This window comes from Capra hircus, chromosome 4 (assembly GCF_001704415.2).
Source record: "Capra hircus breed San Clemente chromosome 4, ASM170441v1, whole genome shotgun sequence".
NCBI lineage: Eukaryota > Metazoa > Chordata > Mammalia > Artiodactyla > Bovidae > Capra > Capra hircus.
Window position 1 is genome coordinate 106,104,362 of NC_030811.1, and position 12,487 is coordinate 106,116,848.

General features: G+C 41.4%; 1 protein-coding gene across 1 annotated transcript in view; it reads right to left on the bottom strand.

Annotated features, from left to right (window-relative positions):
- SDHAF3 (succinate dehydrogenase complex assembly factor 3) overlaps nt 1,289–12,487 on the bottom strand; it is an 89,240-nt gene continuing 78,041 nt past the window's right edge. The window contains exon 2 of the mRNA XM_005678952.2: nt 1,289–2,467. Within this exon, the coding sequence (XP_005679009.1) occupies nt 2,264–2,467 (204 nt within the window). The 3' untranslated portion in view covers nt 1,289–2,263. The remainder of the gene's footprint in view (nt 2,468–12,487) is intronic.

Genomic DNA, 12,487 nt, shown 5'->3' on the forward strand with positions numbered 1-12,487 from the left:
TGCATCTGAAAACGATCAATCCCAGAGTAAACATACATAATTATCCAAGTCATTTTAGTGTGTAATATTTTTTAAAATTCAGAAGCATTTTAGAATATGAATGGGATTTTCATTTGATTTTTTTCAGTTTATAAATCAACTTAAAGTGTAAGAAAAAAAAATAATGAAAGTGTTTTTATCTCTCCATGAGCTAGCCCATGAGATTCTCCAGGTAACTACAAATTATTTAAGGGGTCATCTGTTACTAACAAACACCACAGAAATGTATTATACATTGTATAATCTATTAGACAAATGATAATATGTATAATAGTGAATTCTAAAGCTACTTTTTAACCTTTCATTGTAAATAAAAAATGACTCAGGAAGAAGGAACACTTAAAAGAGTAATCTTATGTATTATTAAAAGCAGAAATGATGAAGTTTTCAGGGTAACAATGTATCTAAATAATAACCTAGCAGGAATTCAGGTCACCACCACTCATGAAAACACCAAAATCACAACTGACTGCTGAACAACCATTGACAAATTAGACTTAAATCTACCCGCAAAGACTTTCTATACCCACAGACGAAAAAAGAAGTCACAGTGAGATGAGGAGGGGCACTTTCACAACATAATCAAATCCCAGACCTGCTGGTGGGCAACCCGTGTCTGGAAAACAATTACATCACAGATGTTCTCCCACAGGAGTGAGGGTTCTGAGCCCACGGCAGGCTCCTCGGTCTTCGGGGTCTGTCACTGGGGGGAGGAGCCCCCGGAGTTCTGAAGGCCAGCGGGGCTTGAATGCAGCAGCGCCACAGGACTGCACGGAACAGAGACTCCCCTCTGGAAGCGCGCACAAGGTTTCACAGGCACTGGGACCCAGGGGACCCAGGACAAAGCAGTGACTCCACAGGAGCCTGGGCCAGACCCACCTGCAGCTCCTGGAGGGTCTCTTGTGGCTCAGGTGGGGGGGTCCCAGGAAATACCTGTTGGTATGCGCTCTCCTGGAGGCTGTCATTTTGACACTGAGACCTGGCCCCACCCAAGAGGATAAACACAGGAGGAACACACCAAGACACATATTAATATCTGATTAAAAGTTAAAGACAAAGCGAGAACATTAAAAGCAACAAGGGGAAAGCAACAATTAACACATAAGGGAATCCCCATAAAGTCATCAGTCGATTTTTCAGGGGAAACTCTGCAGGCCAGAAGGGAGTGGCATGATTTATTTATCTAAAGTAATGAAAGGGAAAAACCTACAACTAATAATGTTCTACCCAGCAAAGCTCTCATTCAGACTTGACAGAGAAATCAGAAGTTTTATAGACAAGCAAGACCTAAGAGAATTCAGCACCACTAAACCAGTTTTACAACAAACACTAAAGAACTCTATAGACAGAAAAGAAAAAGGCTACAACTAGAAATAAGAAAATTACAAATGGGAAAGCTCACCCATAAAGGCAAACGTACAGCAAAAGTAGGCAATCATCCACACACAAATATATCAAAACCAGTGACTGCGAGAAGAGAAGAGGGTACAAACGCAGGACACGAAATGCATCTGAGACCTGCAACTTAAAATATAGACCGCTATATTAAAGCTTCATGGTAACCATAAACCAACAAACAAAAAAGACCTGCAAAAACAAATTCAAAATAATTACCAAAATGGCAGTAAGAACATACATATTGATAATTACCTTAAATCTTAATGGATTAAAAGCTCCAACCAAAAAACAGACTGGCTGAATGGACACAAAAACAAGATCCCTATAAATGCTGTTTACAAGAGACCCACTTCAGATCTAGGGATACTGAACAAAAGTAAGAGGACAGAAAAAGGTATTCCATGCAAACAGGAATTAAAGAATGACCCTGGAATTCTGGATCTATCATGATCATGATATACTAATCTGATACAGCTAGAGCCACAAGATTAATGCCTGAACATGAATAGCACTAAAACAAATTTACATATAAAATTTTGGGGAAAATTTCATAAGCTTGTCCAGTTTAGACAAGCTTTAGACAAGCTTTCTTATGTAGTCCAAAACACAAATCCTATCCAGCAACTGTTACTACTTCAAAAAATGTAGTTTCATCCACTCATGATCCTGATCTGTATATTACAACATTCAAAATATCCCCAAATAAAAGAACAGTTCATTAACACCAGGCATTCTCAAAACCTAAAAGCTTAAGAAACAAATTTTAAAACCCAATTAGTTAAAAGGCTCTGAACTTGAAATGCTTTTTTAAACTTTATTATATAAACTAAAACTTTGGTTTCCTAGACTCAGTAATATTAAATTGCCTGTTGGGTTTCGTGGCTTCCTGCATCAGTTCCTGCAATTGTCCGATCTGTTCATCACGAAAGTCATTAAGTTTTTCTTCTGGTAGCGAGATTCCAAAACATGCTTTTTCAGTTGAATTTTGTTTACTTTCATTAGCTTGTTGCCACAGCACTGCTGCATATGCCTAGTAAAAAGAACAACAACAACAAAAAATGAGTTATAGATATTAAAATAAGATCTGTATTCATTCATTTAACATTGAAGGACTTAATTCTACCACCGACTCTTATGCATTTGGCAAATCAGACATGACCTGTGTCTTCACTACTCAGTGATCATTTCAAATACCCTGTATCTTATTATTAGCATTTTAAGAATTTCACCAAAGTCCTGAATCTGAAAATCTAGAAGGCTCAAATGGAGTAGAAGTGGCCCACGAACAGGCTTCAGGAACACGCATAAACTACCCCAAATCATATGCAAAATGGCACGTACACAAAAACACACACAGTTCCCAGGCATAAATTTCATCACATTTTCAGATGGAGAACTATGGGTCTTATAGGCTTAAAAGTGAGTCTTAAAATTCTTAAAAGGTTTATTCGTCTGTCTTCAATTTAAAAACCAATTTAAATCACAGAGAGAAACTTTCAAACTTTAAGCTTTCAATATTTAACAAACATCTTTGTCAGAAAAAAAATTCTACATTTTTCACACTGTAATTTTTCTCTCATTTAGTCAACTTGATATTACAACTACCATTGTTCAGCGCAGATTAATTAGCAGCAGATTCTCACTCTAAAATCAATATTGTAATCAGGCAGGAAGTACAGTTCACAAAGTTAAAAACTGATGTGCCCCCTCTGGGCAAGCAAACAAATTAGTGAACTCTGGATAATGCTGCTATTTTATCTGGTTTAAGACAATTAAATTGCTTATAACTGCTGGATTACCAGCATCACCAAAGAAACCTTCATTTTAAGTCCAGGTATTCCAAATAAAACCTTTGCTTGAATCGGAAATAATATCTTCATGTTTTATAGAAATCCATTAATATAATAACAAAAAAACTGTACACATCCTGAAAGTCAAAGTGTTAGTCATTCAGTTGTGTCCAACTCTTTGTGACCCCACGGACCACAGCCCACCAGGCTCTCCTGTCCATGGGATTCTCCAGGCAAGAACACTGGAGTGGGTTGCCATTTCCTTCTCCAGGGGATCTTCCCAACCCAGGGATCAAACCCGGGTCTCAAACTCTGCAGGCAGCTTCTTACCACCTGAGCCACCAGGGAAGCATTCTAGGGTTTTATAAATCCCACTTCTGAGTATATGCCCCAGAGCAGCGCTTCTCAACCTCGGCTCTATTTACAAGCTGTATAATTTGGGTCACGCTTTGTAGCTGGGTGGGTGGGAATCTGCTCCACCACAGTGGCATGTTGAGCAGTACCTCTGGTCTCTCCCTAGTGGCTCAGACGGTAAACGCATCTGCCGACAATGCGGGAGACCTGGGTTCAATCCCTGGGTCGGGAAGATCCCCTGGAGAAGGAAATGGCAGCCCACTCCAGTATTCTTGCCTGCAAAATCCCATGGACAGAGGAGCCTGGCAGGCTGCAGGCCATGGGGTCGCAAAGAGTCGGACACGACTGAGCGACTTCACTTTCTGGTCTCGCCACCTGCTCTGTGCCTGTAGCACTCCTCCTCAGTCTTGACAGTCAAAATCGTCTCCAAACACTGCCAAATGTTCTCCTGCAGACAAAACTGCCCAGGTTGAGAACTACTGTCCTAACGAAACTTTCCAACACGTGGACAAGTATCAAGCAGAGCATGTTCATTATGGCGTTGTTTATAAAAGCAAAACACTGAAAAGAATTCAATTGTACTTCAACAGAAGAAAGGACAAGTGTTTAGACACTTCTTTATAATCCATTATGTGAATTAAATGTCTGTATTGACCTGATTAAATCTCTAAAGTAATCAGAATCCAATAAGCAAGTTTTTTAAGAAGTTATTCATTTGTAAAAATGGAAAAACCAAAACTCAAATTCATATGAAAATGTGAAGCCTTGAATAGCCAAGACCATCTGTTGGAGTATTCAGTTCTCAATTTTAAAACTTACTACAAAGTTACACTAAATAATCAAAATAGTATGGTACTGGCTTTTAGGGTAGATATATACACCAAGGGAATAGAACTGAGAGTTCAGAAATAAACCCATATACATACGGCAAAGCATCGAGTCCATCAATGGGGGAAAGAATATCTCCTCAACAGATACTGCTGGGAAAACTGGATTTCCACATGCAAAGGAGAAAAGCTGCATCCCTACCTCCCACAATATACAGAAATCAATGCTGTAAGATGGATAAAGACACAAACAAATGAGCTAAAACCATAAAACTCCTAGAAAAAAATGGGTAAATTCTCATGACTTGGATTTGGCAGAGGAGTCTAAAATATACCAAAAGCATAAACGAAAAAAGAAAAACTAGATAAATTGGATTCATCAAAATTAAAAACTTTTGTGCATCAGAAGACACTCAAAGTGGAAAAACCACAGAACGGGAAAAAATATTTGCAAACCATGTCTGTAATAACCAGAATATATAAAGAATTCCGACAAGTTAACAATAAAAAAAGACCACTCAAAAAATGGGCAGAAAACGTGAATACACATTTCTCCAAACATATATAAACCATCAACAAGAACATGAAAAGACACTCAACATAGTCATTAGAGACACAAACATCAAAATCACAATGAGACACCGCTATGAAGTTACCCACTAGGATGACTATAATAATAAATAAATAAATAAGGAAAATACATGTGGGTGAGAATCTGAAGAAACTGCAAACTTGTAATTACTAGTAGGAATATAAAAGAGTATAGCCACTGTGGAAAACAGTTTGGCAGTTCCTCAAGAAGTTAAAGAATTATCATATAATCCAGCGCTACTTATAGGTGAAAGTGAAAGTGAAGTTGCTCAGTCATGTCCAACTCTCTGCGACCCTGTGGACTGCAGCCCAACAGGCTCTCAGTCCATGGGATTCTCCAGGCAAGAATACTGGAGTGGGTTGCCATTTCCTTCCCCAGGGGATCTTCCCGACCCAGGGATTACTTATAGGTATATACCCTAAATAAATGAAAGCAAGAACTCAGACAGACACTTTTACATCCATATTCATTACAGCATCCATTACTTACAACAGCAAGTATGTGGCAACAACCCAAGTGGATATCAACAGACAAATGGATACATAAAACGTATCCGTATGATGGAACCGTGTGCAAGCTTAAAAAGAGTTCTGATACATTCTACAACATGGATGAAACTAGAAAACATCATGCTAAAACTGAAATAAGCCAGACACTAAAGAACAAATATTGTAGGATTCCGCTCATGGGAAATATGTAAAATAGGCAATTTTACTGAGACAGAAAGTACATTAGAGGTTACCAGAGGGTGGGGGAGACGGGGTAGGGATGCACTGCTTCTGGGACACAGAGTCTCTATTTGGAGAAAACGTTTGGGGTAAAGACAGTGGGAATTGATGAAGAAGACTGTAAATGCAATTAATGCCCCTGAATGTACCCTTAAAAGGCTAAAAGGCAAACTTTAAATATATTTTTACCACACTAAAAAGAAAAGTTATGTGAGGAGTGCCTTCTATCTGCCCCTTCTACAGGTAACATGAAGTCCAGACGGAACATAATCCAAAACATAATCCAAACAGCAATCCAAAGACGCTGGAGAGCAACCAGTCAGAAAGTAGAAAGGATTTGACAGAATGGAGAATGGCAGAGAACACTGGATCAGATTGCCATTTTTATGACTGTTTTACAGAGGGAAGATGCCAGTTGCTACTGCAAGGTGACTGAGGACTCACAGCAGTGTGGGAGAACAGGAGGAGTTGAAACATAAGAAAGGGAAATCTCAGAAAAAGAACTGCAGAAGAGGATCCCCAAATTCTGTAAATAAACTGCCAAAATCTCCAGTTAGCCCCTTAACTACGTATGCTCAGGACAAAGCTCAGATAAGATAGAATGAACTAATAGATTAATTCTTCTGCTGGTTCTTGCCAAGGTGAACACAGAAATTAGAGAACAAGTATACCACGTTAACTGCTTGATGAAACAAAATTCAATACGCTTTGAAAGAATACAGTGGAAGAACGTCTCTACAATGTATAAATGATTGACAGTGTCCAGAAAAAAAACCAGAATCACAAGAAACATGAAGAAACAGAAAATGTGACCGATAAATCAAGAGAAAAGACAATGTCTGAAATGATTCAGACATTAAAATTAGCAGCAAAGGATTCTAAAGTAGCTATTATGAATATGTTTAGATACATAAAAGAAAATATGGTCAAAATAAATGCACAGATGAGAAGTCTCAGCATAAAGTAAAAAACTTTAAGAACCAAGTGAAAACTCTAGAACTCTTAAATGTACTGTCTGAAATGTAAAAATCTTCACTGACTGTTCAGTTCAGTCACTCAGTCACGTCTGACTCTTTGTGATCCCATGGACTGCAGCACGCCAGGCCTCCCTGTCCATCACCAACTCCTGGAGATTACTCAAACTCCCGTCCATTGAGTAGTGATGCCATCCAACCATCTCATCCTCTGTTGTTCCCTTCTCCTCTCACCTTCAATCTTTCCCAGCATCAGGGTCTTTTCAAATGAGTCAGCGCTTCACATGACATGGCCAAAGTATTGGAGTTTCAGCTTCAGCATCAATGAACATTCAGGACTGATTTCCTTTAGGATGGACTGGTTAGATCTCCTTGCAGTCCAAGGGACTCTGAAGAGTCTTCTCCAACACCACAGTTCAAAAGCATCAATTCTTTGGTGCTCAGCTCTCTTTATAATCCACCTCTCACATCCATACAGGACTACTGGAAACACCATAGCCTTGACTAGACGGACCTTTGTTGAAAAAGTAATGGCTCTGCTTTTGAATATGCTATCTAGGTTGGTCATAACTTTTCTTCCAAGGAGTAAGCATCTTTTAATTTCATGGCTGCAATCACCATCTGCAGTGATTTTGGAGCCCCCAAAAATAAAGTCTGACACTGTTTCCACTGTTTCTCCATCTATTTGCCATGAAGTAATGGGACCAGATGCAATGGTATTTGTTTTCTGAATGTTGAGCTTTAAGCCAACTTTTTCACTCTCCTTTTTCACTTTCATCAAGAGGCTCTTTAGTTCTTCTTCACTTTCTGCCATAAAGATGGTATCATCTGCATATCTGAGGTTATTGATATTTCTCCCGGCAATCTTGATTCCAGCTTGTGCTTCATCCAGCCCAGCATTTCTCATGATGTATTCGGCATATAAGTTAAATAAGCGGGGTGAACATATACAGCCTTGACGTACTCCTTTGCCTATTTGGAACCAACTGTTGTTCCACGTCCGGTTCTAACTGTTGTTTCCTGACCTGCATACAGATTTTTCAAGAGGCAGGTCAGATGGTCTGGTATTCCCATCTCTTTCAGAATTTTCCATGGTTTATTATGATCTACACAAAGGCTTTGGCATAGTCAATAAAGCAGAAATAGATGTTTTTCTGGAACTCTCTTGCTTTTTCGATGATCCAGCAGATGTTGGCAATTTGATCTCTGGTTTCTCTGCCTTTTCTAAAACCAGCTTGATCATCTGGAAGTTCACAGGTCACATATTGCTGAAGCTTGGAGAATTTTGAGCATTACATTGCTAGCATGTAAGATGAGTGCAATTGTGCAGTAGTTTGAGCATTCTTTGGCATTGCCTTTCTTTGGGATTGGAATGAAAACTGACCTTTTCCAGTCCTGTGGCCACTGCTGAGTTTTCCAAATTTGCTGGCATATTGAGTGCAGCACTTTCACAGCATCATCTTTCAGGATTTGAAATAGCTCAACTGGAATTCCATCACCTCCACTAGCTTTGTTCGTAGTGATGCTTTCTAAGGCCCACTTGACTTCACATTCCAGATGTCTGGCTCTAGGTAAGTGTGAATGACCACACCATCATGATTATCTAGGTCGTGAAGATCTTTTTTGTACAGCTCTTCTGTGTATTCTTGCCACCTGTTCTTAATATCTTCTGCTTCTGTTAGGTCCAGACCATTTCTGTCCTTTATTGAGTCCATCTTTGTGTGAAATGTTCCCTCAGTATCTCTAATTTTTTGAAGAGATCTCTAGTCTTTCCCGTTTTGTTGTTTTCCTCTATTTCTTTGCAGTGATCATTGAGGAAGGCTTTCTAATGTCTCCTTGCTGTTCTTTGGAACTCTGCATTCAAATGGGTATACCTTTCATTTTCTCCTTTGCTTTTGGCTTCTCTTTTTTTCACAGCTATTTGTAAGGCCTCCTCAGACAACCAGTTTGCATTTTTACATTTCTTTTCCATGGGGATGATCTTGATCCCTGTCTCCCGTACAATGTCACGAACCTCTGTTGATAATTTATCAGGCACTCTATCAGATCTAGTCCCTTAAATCTATTTCTCACTTCCACTGTATAATCATAAGGGATTTGATTTAGGTCATACCTGAATGGTTTAGTGGTTTTCCCTACTTTCTTCAATTTCAGTCTGAATTTGGCAATAAGGAGTTCATGATCTGAGCCACAGTCAGCTCCTGGTCTTGTTTTTGTTGACTGTATAGAGCTTCTCCATCTTTGGCTGCAAAGAATATAATCAATCTGATTTCAGTGTTGACCATCTGGTGATGTCCATGTGTAGAGTCTTCTCTTGTGTTGTTGGAAGAGGGTGTTTGCTATGACCAGTGCATTCTCGGCAAAACTCTATTAGCCTTTGCCCTGCTTCATTCCGCATTCCAAGGCCAAATTTGCCTGTTACCCCAGGTGTTTCTTGACTTCCTACTTTTGCATTCCAGTCCCCTATAATGAAAAGGACATCTTTTTTGGGTGTTAATTCTAGAACGCCTTGTAGGTCTTCATAGAACCATTCAACTTCAGCTTCTTCAGCATTACTGTTTGGGGCACAGACTTGGATTACCATGATATTGAATGGTTTGTCTTGGAGATAACAGATATCATTCTGTCATTTTTGAGATTGCACCCAAGTACTGCATTTTGGACTCTCTTGTTGACCATGATGGCTACCCCATTTCTTCTAAGGGATTCCTGCCCACAGTAGTAGATAGAATGGTCATCTTGAGTTAAATTCACCCACTCCAGTCCATTTTATTTTGTTGATTCCTAAAATGTCGACGTTCACTCTTGCCATCTCCTATTTGACCACTTCCAATTTGCCTTGATTCATGGACCTAACATTCCAGGTTCCTATGCAATATTGCTCTTTACCACATCGAACCTTGTTTTCAATCACCAGTCACATCCACAACTATGTGTTGTTTTTACTTTGGTTCCATCTCTTTACTCTTTCTGAGTTATTTCTCTACTGATCTCCAGTAACATATTGGGCACGTACAAACCTTGGAATTCATCTTTCAGTGTCCTATCATTTTGCCTTTCCATACTGCTCATGGGGTTCTCAAGGCAAGAATACTGAAGTGGTTTGCCATTCCCTTCTCCAGTGGACCACATTCTGTCAGACCTCTCCACCATGACCTGCCCATCTTGGGTGGCACTATATGGCATGGCTCATAGTTTCATTGAGTTAGACAAGGCTGTGGTCCATGTGATTAGATTGACTAGTTTTCTGTGATTATGGTTTCAATGTGTCTGCCCTCTGATGCCACCACAGTTTGAAAGTGAAAGTGAAGTCACTCAGTTGTGTCTGACTCTTTGCGACCCCATGGCCTGTAGCCTACCAGGCTCCTCTGTCCATGGGATTTTCCAGGCAATAGTCCTGGAGTGGATTGCCATTTCCTTCTCCAGGGGATCTTCCCAACCCAGGGATCAAACTCAGGTCTCCCACATTGTAGACAGATGCTTTTGTCTGAGCCACTTGGGAAGCTGGCCAAACAATAGTTTGGCCCCAGGTAAATAGCAGGGAGGGAACACAGCTTCACCCATCAACAGAAAATTGGATTAAAGATTTACTAAGCATGGCCCCACCCATCAGAGTAAGACCCAGTTTCTGGCTCAGTCAGTCTATCCCATCATAGACCTGGGCTCGATCCTGGGTCGGGAAGATCCCCTGGAGAAGGAAATGGGAATGCACTGAAGTATTCAAACTTTCAGACCTTGGAGTGGAAACATTTAATGTGTCCTCGCCATCAGATATGTGTCTATGGGCCAACTACGTGGGTGGCCAGGGAGGGCTGCTGAGAGGAGACAGTTGGGGTTGAGATTTAATCAGCAGAATCAGTGGCCATTTATGAAGATGAGCAGGGCAGGAAGGAGCTTTCTGTACTAACAGCCAGGGCAGAGGCCTGCCGGTTGAAGGAGCTTGGTGTGTCCTACGGCCAGCAGGGGCCTAGTGCTTGCTGGCTTCGGGAGGGTGTGAGCATTGTGTGGGCCTGCGTGAGAAGTCAGGTTTACCTGTCACTATGATGGGCATGAGGCACTTTAGATACTGAGCCATCGGAAAGTTTTAAGGAAGAGTGTGATGTGGCCCGATCTGTGTCTTTAAAAGCCACTGGGGGGAAGTCCCCGGTAGTCCTGTGGTTAGGACTCTTGCACTTTCACTGCAAAGGGCGCAGGTTCAATCCCTAGGGAACTAAGATCCCATGACCCACAAGGCCCAGCCAAAATATATATATATATATATATATATACATATATATGCCACTGGGCAGTGAATGGAGGGTGGATTCAGAGGAGGACTTGGCGTGGGGCAGGACTGTGGACGTAAGGAGACTGGTCAGGAGGCTGTTGCATTAGTCCAGGCAGGCAGTGCTTGCAGAGGGGTGGCAGTGGGGCTGGGGAGGAGCGGGTGGCTTTGTAACATTTGTTGGTGGCACAGCTGGATCTGGCGGTTCAGGGTAGGCAGGTCACGAGAGGGGTTGTGGGTCAAGGGTCACTCCTAGGTGTTTTTGAGTTAAGGAACTGAGGAGATGGTTGTGCCTTCCACTGAAGCAGATTTGGGGAAGTACCATTGAAGGGGTTGGAGGATTTGGTATATGGATTAGTTTGAGTAACTGCCGGGGCTTCCCAGGTGGTGCTAGTGGTATAAAAAGTTTGCCTGCCAATGCAGGAGACATAAACAGACTTGGGTTCAATCCCTGGGTCAGAAAGATCCCTTGAAGAAGGGAATGGCAACCCACTCCAGTATTCTTGCCTGGAGAATCCCAAAGGCAGACAAGCCTGACAGGCTACAAGTCCACAGGGGCACGAGAGTCAGACACAACTGAGGCGACTTAGCACGCACACATGCCATACTAACATCTGGGTGTGTCTCACGTAAGGTGAAGAACTGTAGATGGAAATAAGTTTGAAAAAACAAACCATACCCAATTTAGCAAGAGTTTACTCACAGTTGGCCAGTGGGACCAAATCTAAATTCATCCAGCATTCAAGGCCACGTAACTTTCGATAACTTAAATCTCTACACAGGTTTGGAGACACTTTTTCATTTATGCAAATTTAACTGTGCTTTACTACAAACAGGAAAGAAAGAAAACATGCATTGCATTCTGACATCCAAGTTCTGGAGAAGGCAGTGGCACCCCACTCCAGTACTCTTGCCTGGAAAATCCCATGGATGGAGGAGCCTGGTGGGCTGCAGTCCATGGGGTCGCTAAGAGTTGGACACGACTGAGTGGCTTCACTTTCACTTTTCACTTGCATGCACTGGAGAAGGAAATGGCAACCCACTCCAGTGTTCTTGCCTGGAGACTCTCAGGGACGGGGGAGACTAGTGGGCTGCCGTCTATGGGGTCGCATGCTACATAGCAGTGACTTAGCAGCCTTATCCCTGCCTTGTAGAGGCATGAGCTGGATGGTGTGAAGGTGCTGTTTCTGTCCTCTAATGAGTCCCAGTTCCCGAGTCAGTTTATGGTAAGGGCATGTCACCACACTTAAGAGCAGTTTGAAGGGACCAGCCAACTCTGTCAGGGGTAGAATGGTCGATAATCTATGTCCTGTTAACACAGTAGAAAACCACACAGCCCTGCAAACACAAAAAATTACTGCTCTACCTAGCAACATGTGTGAACGTCACAGATACAATGTTGGGCATAAAAAGCCAGACATAACAGAGTACGTGTATACTGTGTAATGACATTTATATGGAGGCCAGAATCAGGAAAAACTAACCTATGGTGATAAACATTAGAATAGCAGGGTGAACTAG